The sequence below is a fragment of the Pundamilia nyererei genome, unplaced genomic scaffold (assembly GCF_000239375.1).
Source record: "Pundamilia nyererei isolate P.nyererei 1_Seehausen unplaced genomic scaffold, PunNye1.0 scaffold00039, whole genome shotgun sequence".
In the NCBI taxonomy this organism is placed as follows: Eukaryota; Metazoa; Chordata; class Actinopteri; order Cichliformes; family Cichlidae; genus Pundamilia; species Pundamilia nyererei.
Window position 1 is genome coordinate 3,353,811 of NW_005187440.1, and position 18,819 is coordinate 3,372,629.

General features: G+C 41.0%; 1 protein-coding gene across 2 annotated transcripts in view; it reads left to right on the top strand.

The window, feature by feature from the left end:
• Positions 1 to 2,841: 2,841 nt before the first annotated feature.
• mtor (mechanistic target of rapamycin kinase) overlaps positions 2,842 to 18,819 on the top strand; it is a 77,557-nt gene continuing 61,579 nt past the window's right edge. The window contains exons 1-22 of one of the 2 annotated variants that reach the window (XM_005730810.1): positions 2,842 to 3,012; positions 3,430 to 3,572; positions 3,855 to 3,963; positions 4,078 to 4,310; positions 5,831 to 6,031; positions 6,149 to 6,283; positions 6,358 to 6,633; positions 7,187 to 7,295; positions 7,558 to 7,741; positions 7,955 to 8,083; positions 8,196 to 8,440; positions 9,595 to 9,804; positions 9,981 to 10,186; positions 10,592 to 10,714; positions 10,919 to 11,002; positions 11,218 to 11,373; positions 11,723 to 11,815; positions 11,906 to 12,040; positions 12,569 to 12,698; positions 15,854 to 16,104; positions 16,225 to 16,311; positions 17,938 to 18,105. In XM_005730810.1, coding sequence (XP_005730867.1) covers positions 3,444 to 3,572; positions 3,855 to 3,963; positions 4,078 to 4,310; positions 5,831 to 6,031; positions 6,149 to 6,283; positions 6,358 to 6,633; positions 7,187 to 7,295; positions 7,558 to 7,741; positions 7,955 to 8,083; positions 8,196 to 8,440; positions 9,595 to 9,804; positions 9,981 to 10,186; positions 10,592 to 10,714; positions 10,919 to 11,002; positions 11,218 to 11,373; positions 11,723 to 11,815; positions 11,906 to 12,040; positions 12,569 to 12,698; positions 15,854 to 16,104; positions 16,225 to 16,311; positions 17,938 to 18,105 — 3,393 coding nt within the window. In that variant the 5' untranslated portion in view covers positions 2,842 to 3,012; positions 3,430 to 3,443. The remainder of the gene's footprint in view (positions 3,013 to 3,429; positions 3,573 to 3,854; positions 3,964 to 4,077; positions 4,311 to 5,830; positions 6,032 to 6,148; positions 6,284 to 6,357; positions 6,634 to 7,186; positions 7,296 to 7,557; positions 7,742 to 7,954; positions 8,084 to 8,195; positions 8,441 to 9,594; positions 9,805 to 9,980; positions 10,187 to 10,591; positions 10,715 to 10,918; positions 11,003 to 11,217; positions 11,374 to 11,722; positions 11,816 to 11,905; positions 12,041 to 12,568; positions 12,699 to 15,853; positions 16,105 to 16,224; positions 16,312 to 17,937; positions 18,106 to 18,819) is intronic. The other variant, XM_005730811.1, reaches the window with a different exon arrangement.

Consider the following 18,819-nt stretch of genomic DNA (forward strand, 5'->3'; position numbering starts at 1 on the left):
CCCCCCCCCCATCTAATCAGCTTTGCTGATTCAGTTCAGAATCATTTAAATGTTTTTGCTTGACTGCCATATTACGCCATCATAGCTTTGCTGGGCTTTACAGTGCTTTTACACACAATGGGAAGAGCAAAACCCCTATCCTTATGTTGGAAATAATGCTTTGTGGTTACCCAGGTGTCTCCCTCTAACACAGGCATAGTAGGTAGTGAAGGTATCAAAAGATGTGTTGCCCAGGCAGGTGGGTAAGACACAACACATTCAGACCAGGATACACTGTTGGGCTGCAGCCAGGTAGGGGATAAGAGCTGCCTCTAGCATTTAGAACCAGATGTTACCTCATGAATTCTTGTGACTCATACTACACCGCCCAACCACAAAAAAAACCAAAACCCTGCAACACCCCCCCTCCCCCCTCCTCCCAGAGAACTTGTGGATACTGCAAAAAGAAAAAGGAAAGAATATGGAGAAGTGGTGGGGGATAAATCATGAAGCATTTTGACAGGGGGAGGGAAGGATGAAGGTGGGAAGGATTAACAGATGGATGGATGGCAGATGAATAAGGTAGGTGGAGGAGCTAGTGCAAAAGCAAGTGCTTTTTTCCCCCCTTCCCCTCCTGACTCTCTCCATCCATCAGTGTAAATGGAATGACAGGCTTCATCGTGGGGGAAATATTTCAAAAGCACGGCTGAGTGAAGAGGCAAAGCAGAAAATAAACAGGACGGATGGCAGACGAATCAAAGCCTTGGACTGATGAAAGCGCACCCAATATCCTGTCTGTCACTTAGCAGAGGAGGCCGGCTGCTTGTTAGGACAAGAGCCTCTGCAGCTGTGAGTGTACATACATTTGCAGCGCTCAAGTGGCTTTATATGTGCGTGTTGAAGTCAAGTGACTGCATGTATGTGGGTTTTTTTTATACCATTTAAGCACCATCTAAAAGTCTTTTTTTTTTCTCTGTCTCACGCACAAGAACTTTTCAGTGAAAGCACATGTTTGACAGAAAGGTGAGTCTTCCAGATTGAATGAGTTGGTGTCACATGGGTGAAATATGTCTGGCCCAGCTAGACCTAAGATAGGGAAGGAGGAGGGCCTTGGGTACAAAAGTAGGAATCCATTCCTCTTTCCTGTGTTGTTATACGCTTCATTTTCTCCACGTAAAGTGCTGTAAGGCTGTAAAAGCTCTCTTTCTGGTTCTCCTCCCTCTGCAAAACCACAAACCCATAGCTGCATTTACACAGCATTTACACATTAACACACACATTTGTATTTGCACCACACATTTGCACATACATGATGCACGCATGCTCACAGAAGTTTTTTCTTTTAAAGCTGTTAAAGAGAAACCTTTCAACTATAGTTGTAATTCTAAATGAAAGGTTGACTGTCAGTAATGACTGAAATTAATTCAGCATTTCAAAATGACAGGATGGCTCACAGTGATATTGACTACTTATCCAGTGCTCTCAGTTCTACTGTTATAATCCATCATAAATTTGTGGGTTTTATAAAATGTGTGTTTTTCTCTGTCATTACACAAACTTGCTACTGCTGTTTTTCTGAACTTGAAAAAAATGTAGGTGTCTCCTTGCATGTTTTAATGCCAGGTGTGCAATAGCTGCACACGTGTATGATGAAATACATAAAGTAAAAACTCTAGGCTTAGTCCTTTTTTGTTTTGCAGGAGTAAAATTCATCGATAAGATGGTGGGACCTCCTGACACCTCTAAAGGAACACTCTTGGGCCCCAAAACCCCAGGATGGGAACAATGGGCATACAGTACATTGTTTGCTAGTGAGAAATTATCTCCTATTATGATCTCATGGGGAGAAAGACAGTAGCTGTGGTTCATTTTGATGAGGAAAATTCATTTGACATTTAGGCTCCAATTTCCTACAAGTGGGAAATAAGAAGGTACTCGCTTAATTGGTGTGCTGCACTATGGTAAATGTCACCGCTCATGCAGAACTACGTAGAGCCAGATATGTTTCTATAATACTGCAAGGTGTCTGTATGCCTGGTCAATGTCTCCCCCAAGAGGTTGTAAGTTGAACAGCAAAATAAAAAACAGCCACACAGGCTGCTGCATGTAGTGGACGCTTTTTGTACACTTAAATATATTATTATTATCTGTATTCAAAGTGTGTTTTCATTCATGTCCTGACAAGAAGATCTAAGCTTTATAGTTTGTGTACCTCTTGTTTCTAGACGTTCTGATATGCTTATACTGTATAGCTTATTAAATTATCTAAATTCTCAACAGTGTTGGGCTCATTTCCTCCACCAGATCAAAAGCTGAAAACAACAACAACAACAAAAAACAAACAAACAAAAAAACTCCCTGACATGACAAGTATGGAGACAGTTAAGGGAAAATATTCCCTGCTGTTTTAGTATTCAAGAAAAAAAAGAAAGAAAGAAAATATAGACTACAGATAGTTCAAACGTATATATATATATATGAAGAACAAATGAAAGGCCCCGCCTGAAAGGCTTTGAAAGGCCTCCGTTATGGAGCCATAAATGTTCTTACAAGGCTGCTTTGTACTCATGGTGAACCAAAGCGTACGACTACCATTAATGTTATTAAGTAGCTACCACCATGAGATTATGTCTGCCTGTAGTACACCAGATTAATTACATTTAGTCAGGGGAAGAGCACAAACTATAAGTATAGACTGTAAACTTATAAGTAACATTCGTCCACCATAATTTTAAAAGTATACTGTAGTAAAAATGTTGAGGTAACTAAAGTACTGGGCCTCAAAAAACATTAACATAAAAAGACGACAGGCTCTGGAAACTACACTCAAGGACGTGTGAGTTGCGCTCAGCTCGGCGCAGACTGCGCAACTTGACGCTTGTGAAGTTCCGTGTGTATCGCTAACTCGAGCTAATTCATCACAGATACCTCAGCTAGCCAACCTTGCGCAGTGTTGGCCAGGTAGACGTACAATGAGAGATATTCCGGATAAATCGAATAGCAGTTAAGTGTTCGGCATTGTAATACAAACACGTAAGTGATACAAAGCGACTTTGCCTCCTTGCTATTGGGTTGTCACGGGAAATAGCTTAACATTAGCACTAGCTCGAGATAATCAAAACAAGCACGAAACACTCATGAGGCTCTGATTTCACCTATTACACTACAACTACCCGGGCGTCTCCGGTTTTGTATTAGTTGTGTAAAGAAGTCTGATGTATATTTCCTAATAACTAGCAAGCCTTGCAGCTTGTTTTATTAGCTAACCAGGCACGTTAGCTAGCTGGGACCAATGTCAGTTAACAACATTAACCTGGTGTTTTATCAGATTAGCGCTTGCATTCCTTCTTTCCATGTGTACTGTTTACCTTGTTGTTGTTTTTAGATACTGGTTGTTTAATAACCCGGAATGTTGCATTGAAACCACATATGTCGCCCTCCCCCATGCAGATTAGGCCGTCCAAATGGTGATCATATCAGGCACAGCCACTGTGCTGCAGCAGTTTGTCAGTGGACTAAAGAGTCGAAATGAAGACACTCGAGCAAAATCTGCCAAAGACCTGCAGCACTATGTGACTACAGAACTCAGAGAGGTAACAGCAATAAGCTATATGTGCATAATTGAAAACTGTAAGTGGAAAACCACTTAGTATACTGGATACTTAATCAAGATTGTTTCCCACTAGTTGGAGAGTTTCACAAGTAGACATGAATCCCCAAATCAGTTCAGTTGTAAATGTATGTAGTGACTTATGAAACAATATTAGGAAGCATTTTCCTCTCCTTTTCCCCCCTCCTTGTCATATCATGGTACAAATTCATGTCATCAATTCCTTCCTTTTTCCATACTTTTTGACACTGGTCTTGTCCCACAGTTAAGCCAAGATGAAGCTACTACGTTCTACGATGAGTTGAACCACCACATATTTGAGCTGGTGTCCAGCTCTGATGTGAATGAAAAGAAAGGAGGGATTCTTGCCATAGGTAAGCATTAATAAAACGTTGTTAAAATTGTTATGTTTTTAAGTGCTGTCAATTTTGGACTTATTTAAGATCTCTTAGTTTCTATCACTATAAAATGATTATTGTTTTCATCAGTGAGTCTAATTGGAGTTGAAGGAGGCAATGCCACCAGGATCAGTCGATTCGCCAACTACCTCCGCAACCTGCTCCCTTCCAGCGACCCCGTGGTGATGGAGATGGCCTCTAAAGCTATGGGCCACCTTTCTATGGCGGGGGACACCTTTACGGCTGAGTATGTGGAGTTTGAAGTGAAGAGAGCCCTGGAGTGGTTGGGAGCCGACAGAAATGAAGGGAGACGCCATGCTGCAGTAAGTCACTAGCAGACAACAGTCACTGTGGTGTTTGCTGTTCAAATAAAACCACATATTGGTGGTGTTTACATTTGCTGGAAATGTGGGCACGTTGGGAGCTGTAATAACTTTATCTATTGCTGTAGTGAAGGCAGTGTTGAAAGTTCCTCTAGTGTGTTTTGGGTTGAAGGCACAAGTACTACTTCATATACCCCAAATATCAGCACATTCTTCTTCTGATTTCCTCTTTGCCCTGTTCTGTGTGCGTGTGGGTGGGTGTCACCCAGCTGTGGCGTCAGCAAAACCTCCAAGCAGAGAAGCTTGACAAGATGTTGATGCAACCCGGTCACTATGTTTTTATAGAGTACCGACCAGCTTCAAATGGTTATTATTGGCATCACACTCATAGTCCAGAAAAATCCTGAACGCTTCAAAATTAGAAAATGAGAGAATGTGCTTGCCTTTTTCTATGTTTTATTTAGCTTATTATGCAATTACCATTTTCCCATTTCTAGTGGCTGTAGAATATTAAACCTTGTTACTTTCCCCAGAATGTCCACATGATGTTGTTGGGAAATAACTGAAAAAGAGTACGGGGAGATGAAAACCAAGTTGGCAATAAAAAAACCCTAAAATTCATAGTTGAGCTGTGCCAAAACGAAAGAAAAAAACAACAAATCCTACAAGCTAAAAAAAATTAAGTGATCAAAATGCACTAAGCAGGAGTAAATGGTCAGAAGAACACACATAGGATTGGTTGTGTGAAGAGATCAGTGATTTCACTCCCAAGTGGAAAGTGTTCCAGCAGTAAAATTGAAAAAGTAAGGAAAAACGGGATCTGTTTAGCTCCTTAGCAAGATGGAGCCATCCATATATCAGTTGGAACACAGCGTGGTCAGTGCTCTGTTTATCTAACGAGTCACAAATACATTGCAGTGGCAGTACAGCTGACAAGATTTACAGTTTTACCATTATTTACATGCACTGTCGCTATCTTGGATTGTGAAGTCGGGGTTGGTGAGGCTGTGCAGACCTTCTAGGGCTTGCAAAATCGCTAGCCCGACGTCCCGGTCTAGCGATATCTCCGGTCGGGCGACCAAAATCTATCTCAGCCCCGCCCGTCTGGCTACAGCTGAGTTGGAAGTCCAGCTTCAGAGGGCATTCCAGTTGAAAACACCATTTGGGAAATCTGAAATTTCAATTTGCAGCTTCAAATGGTACGCACCATAGTCACTGCAGTGGAGTCAAATGAAAGGGACAGTACCTAAAACAAGGAGAGAAAGCAGGGCACAACTACACATTTAAACAAGCAATGTAACATAACTACATACAGGACATTCCCAGCTCATAGTTGCTTCAGAATTCAAACAGCGACAGTCAAAATTTTATGTCAAGCTATTTTAGGATCATATGTGGATTTTGTTTTGGTGAACAGATCGTTGAAAAAGAAGATTTCAGCTTTCTCAGGTGTATTTTGGTAAAATAAAAAATGTGGAGCAGTGCACGCCTGCATTACTTTCGTTTGCAATCTCTTCCAGGTTTTGGTGTTGAGGGAGCTGGCTGTGAGTGCACCCACCTTCTTCTTCCAGCAAGTCCAGCCGTTCTTTGACAACATCTTTTACGCAGTATGGGATCCTAAGCAGGCCATCCGAGAAGGTGCTGTGTCTGCCCTGCGAGCCTGTCTCATCCTCACCACTCAGAGAGAGACAAAGGAAATGCAGAAACCACAGTGGTACAAAGTAAGACATGTAACTGTACACCGGCAAATCATGTGTTATTCTAATTAAAGTATTGGAGAGTTTGTTTGTTTTTTAAAGAGGTGACATGAGTGGCTTTTTTTTTTTTTTCTGTGACAGCAAACCTTTGAAGAGGCAGAAAAAGGCTTTGATGAGACTTTGGCCAAAGAGAAAGGGATGAATCGCGACGACAGGGTCCACGGCGCTCTTCTGATCCTGAATGAGCTGGTTCGCATCAGCAGCATGGAGGGAGAGGTGAGGTCGGATATCAGCTTGGACACATTATCAGTGGTAAAATCCAGTCTGCTCACAGTCTTATTTCTAACCAGCGTATGCGTGAGGAGATGGAGGAGATCACACAGCAGCAGCTGGTCCACGATAAGTACTGCAAGGAACTGATGGGGTTTGGAACAAAGCCCCGCCACATCACACCCTTCACCAGCTTCCAGTCGGTGCAGCCGCAGCAGTCCAACGCCCTCCTGGGCTTGTTGGGCTACAGCACACCTCAAGGCTTCCCCAGTTTTGGGGCCACACCGGTACCTGCCAAGAGCTCTCTGGTGGAGAGTCGCTACTGCCGTGAGTTGATGGAGGAGCGATTTGACCAGGTAGGTTTTAACTACAGACAAAATGCATTGTAAAAGTGTAATTGTATATTAATGTAATGTGAAAATACCTTGGACTAAAATCCTTGACACTCAAGGACTTTAGCTGCCATGATAAATGCACTGAACAGTGTTTAGACATATAGTTTCGTGCATACTGTTGACTGAGTTTGGAATCAGATGTTAGTGAGGGTGGCCTCTGCATATGCAGCTCCCCTTTGGAAAAAACATGGAAACTATTGTAATTGTTGTCAAATCATGGCTTTCTTCATACATACTGATGTCAAAAGTCATCATTAAGGGTACAGGGGATGTCATCAAATGTTGTCTTTATGGGGGAAAGAGTTAAACGTTTTGCAAAATACGAAAATTTTCACGTTTTTTTTTTTTGACAGTCAGAGTGCTGGTATCAGTCTTTGATGTTTTCTCTATGCACTAACTTGGATAGTGTGTTGGAAAATGTGTTTGTGAGTTTGCTTGAGGTTAGGCAGTTGAAGTCATACCTGTGGTAGTCATCTGACTGAATAATTGAGGAAGCTTTTGTTTAAATATCCAGGTGTGTCGGTGGGTGCTGAAATACAGGACCAGCAAAAATCCTCTGATCCAGATGACCATCCTCAACCTGCTTCCACGCTTGGCTGCCTTCCAGCCGCATACCTTTACAGGTGGGTTTAATTAACATATATGTGATTATCAGTTTGGTGCAAATTTTATGTGAGAACTTGAAACCATGTATTGTTTTCAATCACTATGCACATTTGGTCTATATATGGTTACTATTGCAATGTAAGTAGGTCATGGTTAGTACTTTTCAGGCTACCTTTTGAAGTATCACTACCAGGGTTTCTACCGCTTGCTCAAATGAATGTGTTGTAGCTAATAGGAAAAAAAGATTATGTGCCATGTGGATGTTCATTTGCTGTGCAGACCAGTATTTGTCAGACACTATGGGCTACCTGCTGGGCTGCCTGAAGAAGGAGAAGGAGAGGACGGCAGCTTTCCAGGCTTTGGGGCTGCTGGTTGTGGCTGTGAGGACAGAAATCCAGCCGTACCTCTCCAAGATCCTTGAGATCATCAAGGCTGCCCTGCCACCCAAGGACTTTGCACACAAGTCAGTTATTGTTTCTAACAATTTTTAAAAAAATGTATCATTTATTAAATAGTGACATATTACACGTTACATTACAGTGTCCCTTAAACCTAAAGGCTGAAAAAGTCTAAAATTATATTATGGGTAGAATTTGCTCAGTGGTGTTGTGAATTAAAAAAAAAACCATGTTGTTGTCTATGCACAGTTTCATTTACTGATCTTTCATCTGTGCAGGAGGCAGAAGACCATGCAGGTGGATGCTACAGTGTTTACGTGTATTAGCATGCTTTCTAGAGCCATGGGTCCCAGCATCCAGCCAGACATCAAAGAACTGCTTGAGCCTATGCTTGCTGTGGGCCTCAGGTAGGACATCTTCAAAGAACTTTTTTAGCAATTCAGTTTCTGATCTGAATCATGTAATTTTCAAATTAATGCTTGGGTTTGATTGGATTGTTTGTCTGTTTTTCTGGTCTAGTCCTGCACTTACTGCAGTGCTGTACGATCTGAGCCGTCAAATCCCCCAGCTGAAGAAAGATATACAGGATGGTTTGCTGAAGATGCTCTCTTTGGTATTGATGCACAAGCCATTGCGTCACCCTGGCATGCCCAAAGGCCTGGCTCACCAGCTAGCCTCACCAAGCCTCACTAACATTCCAGAGGCTAGTGACGTTGGCAGCATCACCCTGGCCCTGCGAACCCTGGGAAGCTTTGAATTTGAAGGTAAGAACCTGAAAACAAAACGTACATCTGTGTGATGGATTCTTTTCCTGCATAAAAGTTTAGGTCAGTAGCATGTGTCAAAGTTTAGGACCCAGTGTTTCGCAGCACAGTGTTGCATTGTAATACACAAGCAAGCAAGCAAATGTTTTTTAGTTAGCACTTATAACAGAATTACAAAGTGCTTTACAACAATGGGATTAAAACCAGGGTAGAATTAGAAGAAGCAAAATGGAGCAATGGAATTTAAAGCAACACAAAAATGCAAAAAACGGTGAATCCAAAGGAACAACATGAAAACACAGTGGAATTAGAAATGGTATATAAATTAAAACAACAACAAAAGACAGAGGTTAAGAATTTAAACTTGATACCGAATGGCTGTTGCTCTCCTCACCCAACAATCCTTTGCATTTTGTAGTTAGCCATTTTTTTTATTATAACGTACTGTTCTAATGGACAAGGGCGCATTGATAAGTTGGGCTTGCTGAAGAAATTATTTAAAGAGTAGTGGCATTACTGTCGTGAATGATCATAAGAAATAAGTGGTGCAGTTTTGCTGTCTATGCACTCTATATCACATGCAGTGAAGTTGAAAATGAAATATGTTTTTAAACTAGGCTTAAACTGTCGCTCGTAAGTCATTGGAGCCGCCAGCGGTGACAAAAATGTGGACCAAAAGAAATGATTATGTGAACTGCAGAAATGGCCGGGGCAGTTGTGCTGATGACTGTGCCCATCTTTCAGTGGTCGATATAAATAGCGTCTCTTCAGTCTGTCACCGAGATGACTAGTTTTTTGTTCTCCAGCAGAGAAACTGGGGAGAAAAATGATCAGTCTTTGGTGTCATTCCTCAGCAGACTGCTGGATGGGTTTGCATTTTAGTGCAAAAGCTGGGGTAACATTGGATATTTAGTTAAGTAATTCAGTCTCCACTGAAACAAACCACCCGACTTCCTTGGTATTGAGTTTTAGAATCCCAAATAGACAAATGAAGAAGAAACGCCATTATAGGATAAATCAAGTCAGTGTTGTTTGTTTTACATAAAATAAGCAACAAAAATGCTGTTATTATCTACCAGGATGTTAATGCTACTAAAAAAAATAAAATAAAAGCAGTTGTATTGTGATTATTCTACATGAACGTCTTTCCCCAGGACATTCCCTCACCCAGTTCGTGCGCCACTGTGCTGATCACTTCTTGAACAGCGAACACAAAGAAATCCGAATGGAGGCAGCTCGGACTTGCTCACGCCTGCTTACTCCCTCCATCCACCTGATCAGCGGCCATGTTGTCAGCCAGACCGCTGTGCAGGTTGTTGCAGATGTTCTCAGCAAGCTGCTAGTTGTTGGCATCACTGATCCAGGTAACAAATGCACAGAAAAGGAAAACGGCATTACTATGCAGATTTATTTTGTTTTGTTGCTTTTATGGTGTGAGGCTTCAGAACTGTTAACAGCTACAGTGATCCATTATGGCAGCGTATAAAAAATAAAAGTGATAAAGAAAGCCAGTCTGATTTTTGTCCCTGATTTCCTGTAGATCCAGATATCCGATACTGCGTGCTGGCGTCTCTTGATGAACGCTTTGATGCTCACCTTGCCCAGGCTGAAAACTTGCAGGCGTTGTTTGTTGCTCTAAATGATGAGGTGTTTGAGATCAGAGAGCTGGCAATCTGCACGATCGGACGCCTGAGCAGCATGAACCCTGCCTTTGTTATGCCCTTCCTACGCAAGATGCTCATCCAGGTATGAGAGGCACAGTAATGGCTCAATACGAGTTTTATTTATTGCATTAGACATCATGTTTTGATTTATTTAAACCATTAAATTTGTTCATTAGGATTCCTTAGGTTCATGTGCCAAAGATGGCATGCAAGTATTCAACAGTTTTGCAAACGCTTGGCTTCTACATTCATTATTTTTCTTGTGACGATTACCTGCTTGCGTTTCAGTTGGATACCTTTAGGGGGCAGCAAAGGCCATGATATTATGCTAAGCTGAAAACTCAAAACACACACACACACCTGTAGTACAAAGTCACAATTGATTTTTGTCTAAACGCCTTTGTGTTTTCCACGACTTAAGCTTATTAAATGTATTCCAGATGAAGATGAGTGCATGTGCTGTGCTAACATTATCATTTTTCTGCAGATCTTAACAGAATTGGAGCACAGCGGTGTCGGCAGGAACAAAGAGCAGAGTGCTCGAATGCTTGGTCACCTGGTCTCCAATGCGCCCCGACTTATACGTCCTTATATGGAACCCATCCTCAAGGTACTGCTTTGCAAGTTCTCTGTTGTAATGGTGGATAAGTGTGTATGAATCTAAACCAGACTGAAAGGGGCTTCATGTTCCCAGTAGGCCTATGCTAATAAGTAAAAGCTGAGGTCCATTACATCCTCATTTCCATGGGCCTTCAAATAAGTAATGATTTCAAAGTATATGAGGAAATGACCACATTGCTTTTAATTTTTCTAGGCTCTCATCCTCAAGCTTAAAGACCCAGACCCTAACCCAGGAGTAGTCATTAGTGTCCTTGCAACCATTGGCGAGTTGGCTCAGGTAAGGCTGTTTTTACTCTGTTTGTAATTATAAATCGGCTGTTTACTGCAACTAGATAAATCTTAGCAGAATTTATTGTCCATTGTACACAATTAATTATAAAAAATCCTCATCTTTAATCTGGGTAGTTTTAATGTAAATCCAAGCTTGTCTTGAGGTTGAAGGTAATTGCAGGCTCTTACCCTTAGATGTTTGCCTTGCTCTACCCTGACCAGGTGCTTGAATGGTCCCCTGAAAGCAGTCAGGGAGTCACAGTTAAAGGGCCTTTGAAGTTCAGACAGAGTGCGGGAGATGCTCAGGGAGACTCAGTGCAGGATGAGACAGAAGCCCAGCTGTTCGGGAACCCAGACAAAGCAAAGATGCATGAGAATGTAGGGAGTACAGATAACAGAAACTAAATGTTACTTTGAAAACAATCTGTCTGCAGCCTGAAAGCACATTTTAAAAAAAATTGTACATTTGGTAAGTGATGGTGGTTCCTAATATACATGGACTTGAGAAATTCACATGGATTCTCTGACAAATAATTTATTTAATAGCTTTAATATTAGCTTCTATTATTTTTCACTGTAGCTTCCTTGAGTTTTGTGCACTTCAGTTTATCTATAAAATGTTACGAGTTCTTATAATAGTGCCCTTTTGGCTTTAGGTGATTCTACAGAAAATGGTTAATTTATAAAATTTCTGTAGTTTTGATTGATTCTTTCTCTGCCCCGTCAGGTGAGTGGCCTAGAGATGAGGAAGTGGATGGATGAGCTTTTCCCAATTATTATGGACATGCTGCAGGACTCATCATCACTGGCCAAGCGACAGGTACACAAGGAACAACTTACAAATAAATACAGACGATATACTCTTTTCTTGTTGATGATTAGTTAATGACTGTCTCTGACTTTCCACCAGGTGGCTCTGTGGACACTGGGCCAGCAAGTAGCTAGTACAGGCTATGTGGTGGAGCCCTACCGCAAGTACCCGTCCCTTCTAGAGGTGCTGCTTAACTTCCTCAAGACTGAACAAAACCAGGGCATCAGGAGAGAGGTATGAATAAATGTCGTGCCATCTGGGCCGATCACCCTAAGTTTCCCCCACTGTAGTAATGGGAACCTCATAGGCCAGCAAGGCTTGAAACCACTTTACAGCATGCATTGAGTTAATGTGTAGATCTCTGTAGATGCATTGGATTTGGTGAATTACAATGATATGGACATGTAGCATGAAGCAAAGCACCTTTTCCATAAATATATGGAAATTTTGATGCGAAAAGTTTGAGTGGAAATTGTCATTGTTTAATTTCTTACATACGATATTGTTAAAAGTGCAGGGAATGCACTTCCCTCACTTTATATGGTGAGAAGCTTCTCAAACCACTCTTACTGTTTGGCTGTAGCACTTTTTGTTAGTGTCCATTTTCCATAAATACTTTGTTTTCTATAGCTTCCTTATATCTTTGAAACTCAGCTAAGGTACCAAATTTGGTGAACTTTTGAGATAGATTATGTAAAATGACCAGGTATATACTCAATTTTGTGTTCCTGTGAGGGACCACTAACTCTGTCTTTCCAACAGGCTATACGTGTTCTGGGGCTTCTTGGAGCCCTGGATCCCTACAAACACAAGGTGAATATCGGCATGATCGACCAGTCCCGAGATGCCTCTGCTGTCAGCCTCTCAGAGTCCAAATCCAGTCAGGACTCGGGTAGGTCTCAGATTACTGTTAATACAGACATTTTTTCTTCACCAAGGGTCACAGTGTGGATTAGATTAACTTTTTATTTGCATTCCTCAGACTTACAGCAGTATTTTCAGTACAACAGCTGGAAAGTCTCTAAATGAGCACGAACCCATTTTCACATCTCACAGTGGAACTTGGGACTGTTGTTGTAATTTTAGTGAGTCTGCATTATGAGCCTGATGAATAATGTTGTCAAGAGTTTGTATATAGACTTGATGTTATTGTAGCTTTGTGCTGCGTTTACTGCATTTATCATAATGTTGTTTGACTCTTCAGTGAGAGTTTAGGGTATTTTCTTCCAGATTGCGCTCTAGTCATTTACTTGTAATCGCAGTTGTTCGTATTGATGAGACATTATGATCTTTATTTGTGGGCTCTCTCTCATTGTTGGTGTTGTGCCCTTTGCGTCACAGCTGGTTGTGTTAGACAACCCCCTTTCTTTCCATCATCACCAACTCTGTGCTCATATGGGATTGTCTGATGGTTGGCTTTTTCTTTCTAATTTTGTAGGATCTTTACCTCACAGTACCAAGTTGATGATGACTTTGAAGTAAAACAGAAAGGCCCCAGTCAGGCACCTTCTTGCTGGGAGGTGACACCATGCAATCATGTGTGCACATAAAATCATCATCTCGATGTAGTTATAGGTCAGTGCTCCAGAAATTGCCGTGAGTTAAATACGCCACGCAGCAGTTTTTCTTAGGTCAGAATGTGATCACTCGAGTGAGGAACCGATTTCATCTTCAGTTTTAGGAATTGCCGAATCTGGCTCCCATAAATAATAATAATAATAATCATGGACTGCATTTATATAGCGCTTTTCGGGAACCCTCAAAGCGCTTTACAATTCCGCTATTCATTCACTCTCACATTCACACACTGGTGGAGGCAAGCTACAGTTGTAGCCACAGCTGCCCTGGGGCCCACATAAAGCCAGTGAAACTGTGTCTTTTGAAAAAACACTGAAGATTATGCTTTACTCATTGGCTGTTTTACATTTAATAAATCTACAAATCATTCGAAATGGAGTGCAGGGAGGAGATATGTCTACGCCGACAAGACAAAACACAATCTTTTAAGGTCTTGCCCTTGCATTTGAAAAGTCAACAGCATCAGCGGCTTTGGGTTTGCCTTTTGTGGGAGTTTTCATTCTTTGGGATCTTATTTCTGGCTGCTGTCTGATCTAAACCCAACTAAAAATCCTTCAGAACAAGAGTCTGCCAGTTTGGAGGGAAATATAAGCACCACAACTGGAGTAGGACTTTTTGAAGTGCTGATATTAAATTTAATGTGACCCACTTTAGACAGATTTCAAGCATCTGTTTAATAGAATATCAGTGATATACGTCACTCTTTTTCTTTACGGGCTGAACGGATTACTGATGCAGTCTGAATTTGCGTAAACGTATTACCATATCAGCTGAATAACTCAGCATTGCCTGTTAAAAGGCTTTTTGGTCAATATGTTTGTTGTAATAAACAATATGTCCAAAACAGGATTAATGACATTGATCTTAACCCAGTTGACAGATTTTTGAATAACAGTGCTAAACACAATGTGGGTGGATCTTAATATACCCTATGTTATCTGTTAGAAGTAACAAAAGATGTAAAAATGTTTTTCTTGCTCGTAGTGGTTTTACTTTAAACTCTTGGATTATTTCTCTGAGTATGATAAAACTCTCAGAACACGACTTGGTGGTTGTGCATCATAAACGGTCTGGATATTGTGAATTTCTCTAATAATGCACATCTGTCTTCGGTCACACGCCTCGTGTGTGGAAAATGCAGATCTCCACTCGTCTGATCCAGTCATGTGTCTCAGAATGACCTTGGACAGTATGGTAATGGTTTTACCAGTTTGTTCTCCAGCTAAATAGACTGTGACCAGAACTGGAGGTCGTATATCTGTTGGCGAATTTGATTTGTTAGGGTCACTGTCTGAAACACTAGTATCTCGGACCACTTTTTTTTTTTTTTGTAGGGTTCTGGGAGTTGACTGTCTAGTTCCATCTCCTCACCTGACTTTAAATTAGACCAGTCAGATCTTTACAGAACACAACAGTCATAAAGGTGATGAAACGCTTCATGTCCCCTTGGGAGTTGCTATATTTTTTACATGCTATTAGGAATAGTTAACGGTTCCTATTCGTCCCATTCACCTGAATTATTACACTACTCTTGCTTCACTTGGCTACACTAATGCCTGTTTGTTTGCCGATAAAATACAGATTGTTATCATTTATCACCATTGTGAATCTTGACTTGGTGAATACTGAAATATTAAAAAACTAACTTTTAGTCCTCGGCGTCTAAGGGGAGACATTCAAGCAGCTGAAACAGTAGCAAAAGGCTGAATACCACACATTTGTATTCTCAGGTGCCTTGTAAAATTTAATAGCCCCGCAAAGATAAATGGACGACGAGAGCTGCTTTGTATTCCCTATTACAAAAATATTAATGGAACTAATGCACTAATAAAACCCCCAAACCCTGTGATCTTTTATTCTCAGCAACTCTCACACGGCTCCTTGGGCTCTTGGGTCTATTAGGAATGGAAACTGGTACATATTTTACTGGTGATGGCAGTGCCTAGGTGCTGAATGTTACTTTATGTTGTGACAAAATTTTGATCATTTTTTGGAAGAACTTTAAGTATTAGGTTTCCTACTGTCTCCAGCAAATCTAGGATCTCATTAAGCTGAATGAGGGGACTTACTAAATGCTGAAGAGATTCCATCTTTTTCTTTTACCTTAATGGTAAAACCTTGACTAAAGCGCTAACTAGATCCTGCAGTCACTGCAGTTAATTTGAGCAATTTATTGCATCTGACTGAAAGTTGTACAACAGGCTGAAATCATATTATGTGATTACGACGAAAGAATGTCCTCATCAGATTTACATTTGGCAAATTACTAAATATTTCTAGGGTTTAAGCATGGCCACTCACAACTGTCACATTCATCAACTGCTCCATCAGTATGACTGAAGGAGAGATGGCACAAAACCTGAGAAAGATTCTTGCATTATTATTTTTTAATTTTATAGTTTATATGTTTATATAGTTTATATGACAGCATCATTCAAACTAACCAACCTCACTCTCCTCTTTTTGTAGCTGACTATAGCACCAGTGAAATGCTGGTGAACATGGGTAACCTGCCCCTGGATGAGTTTTACCCTGCTGTGGCAATCGTCACTTTGATGCGCATCCTGAGAGACCCATCACTCTCCAACCACCACACTATGGTAGTCCAGGCGGTCACCTTCATCTTCAAATCTTTGGGCCTAAAGTGCGTCCAGTTCCTGCCTCAGGTCATGCCCACTTTTCTCAATGTCATCCGGGTGTGTGATGCCAGTATCCGAGAGGTAAGCTGTTGTGTGGATTAAGAGGAAAGAGACTGCCTGACAGATTCATTATGGCATTTCTCTTATTTTGTCAGCTGTTCACAAAGCAAATCTTAGACTCTGTCTTCTGTCTTCCTCCAGTTCCTCTTTCAGCAGATGGGAATGGTCGTGTGCTTTGTGAAGATTCACATCCGTCCCTATATGGATGACATCTTCACCCTCATCAGAGTGAGTAACTGTTTCAACCCAATCTCTAAACACTCATTATGCAGCCCTTCTTTATTTTCCTTTGAGTTAGGCTGACAGCTAAGAACTCTTAATTGCACTCAGTTGTGCTTTCTACTTTCCTCATTAGAAGTAATGTGTTTAAGGCCTCTGCATGAAGTCTTGCCCCATGTCACACAGCAGTATTCATTGTGTGTAGTGAGGTACTTAACAAGATTAAAGAAACTGTGAGTCAGAGAAAATAAGAAGTTATGTATATTTAGAGATGTTCTTTTTACTCTTCCTTTTATTATCACTCACTGTTCACCTTCTAACTGTAGCACTGCATGTGGCTCCGATGTACGTTTCCACTCACGTTATTCAAATAATATTTAGGAGAAAAACTGCCGATGACTCATGACGCTCACACTTATCCCATGATGTGGAACAACTGCTAAAGCCATAGCTCCTGCCTGCACTTGCACAAACACAATGTCAAGCACATAATCATTTAAAGAGTCACAAAATATCATATGACTGTCCTTGCGTCGGAATCTTGGTAACACTGTTACCAAAACTTTTGCAATGGCCGCAACTCCACCTGGTGGAAAGTAATTGAGAGAAGTAGACCACTGCGCCTCCAGTCCCTATGAGTTAATAAATGGCAAGTAAAACAAAGAATCTATTCATTTTTGCTCCAGTCCTGCTCTTGCATCCAGATGAGGGGGCTGGAATAGCCATTCAGGACGTACTCTCACTTCCTCTCTAGTTAGCAGCCACAAGCAGGGAAAGCAGGAAGTTGGGGGTTGCTTGAGACCTCTCGTCCCTGACAAAACGCCTTTGCCAAATCTCACAGCTGAAGCCCATTGACTGATTGATATATTGTGTGACTTCAGGTCTTTTCTACTCCAGCTATTAATATTTTTAATGTGCACAGTGGTCAAACCTAGATTTTCCAAAACACTGTCAAAATCCACGCAGAGGCATGATGTAAGTCCCAGCTGACAGGAAACTGTCTCCATTCCTTGCCATCCAGTATTGTGACCCCTGCTTTGTGTCTCTAGCACGTGAACGTTTTGCATTTCCAGAGGGAACACTGATCCAGGCATTTGTCTCCCACTCAGCTTATTGATAAAGCACATTTTGACCTGCTTCTGTATAGCTACACAAAAACTTTAGCATTACAATACAGCAATACAATTCCTTTTTCTTTCACACTGTTGCTCCTCCTGTCCCAATTTTTTGGTAATATTTTGCTGTCATTAAATTGCAAAAAGAGCCAACCAAATCAAACACACAGTGGTCTTTGCACTGTGTTCATCTAAATGAGTTATAAAATATTTGACTTGTGTTTTTGTTTTTATTTACATTTTACAAAGCATCAAAACTTCTTTTAGGTGGATGTTTAGTACTGTAGTACAGTATTTCTTTAATTTATGTTGTTATTACATACTATTAGTATTAGAAAGCGTTGGCATTTGATTGTCTAAGAGTAATTTGAATTTCTATAATGTGTGTTTGAATATACTCTCCATTAGGGCTTTATCAGAATGTACAATCTTTTAACTTATGTTGGCTTTGATAATAATGAGCAAAAATGGGTGTCAAGTTAATGTAATGAATACCAACATTTCATTATCTGTGTCTTAGGAATACTGGACACCAAACAACCCCATGCAGAACACCATCATCCTCCTGATTGAGCAGATTGTGGTGGCGCTTGGTGGAGAGTTCAAGCTCTATCTCCCTCAGCTCATTCCACACATGCTACGTGTCTTCATGCATGACAACAGCACCGGGCGCAGTGTTACCATCAAGGTGAGTTCACTGCGGTGCGATTGCAGACGACATGCGATGTCAGTATCTGATTTGCCAGTAATAGACTAAAGCTGTGTAGTTCATTGGGTCTCATATTTTTATGAGCTTACAGTTACTGTGCATACACTGAAGGGTAGCGGAGTGTCCAACAGCTGGAATTAATAACACAGAAGAGAAAAAAGTCAGCTGGAGATAGATTTTCAGTGTTTTTATTTCACAAAAAGCTTTTAATTACTTTTCCAATTCTGCAAAAGTTGTTTAGATTCTGGATCACAAACCAATATATTGTTTTTGCTTTTCTTGGCATCTTCGAGAACATTTTTCAGGTTTGTGTCTGAAATCACGTGCAGCTTACCGTGCCAGAATTATAGGCCGCGGCATTGCCCATGACCCATAGATGTTTAAAATGTCAGAGCTGTAGTTGAGATTACATTTTGGTACGAGGGATTATGAGTTAGTAGTTGGAGCAAGAGAATGTACTTTTTTCTTATGTTAATGTTGCCATGAATGCTTGCTCTGCAGAGTGCAGAGCTGTTGGTGAAATAAAAATTAAATTGAGTACCCTTAATTATAAAAACAGACCAAAATGCCTGCTGTGGTGCCTTGGGCATCGTTATCAGAGAAATGGTGGTTTGTGTACTTGTTAATCCCGCCATTGGAGCTCTGCATTCTCTAACTGGCAGTCCAGAGCTTATTTCCAGCGCTGTCGCTGTC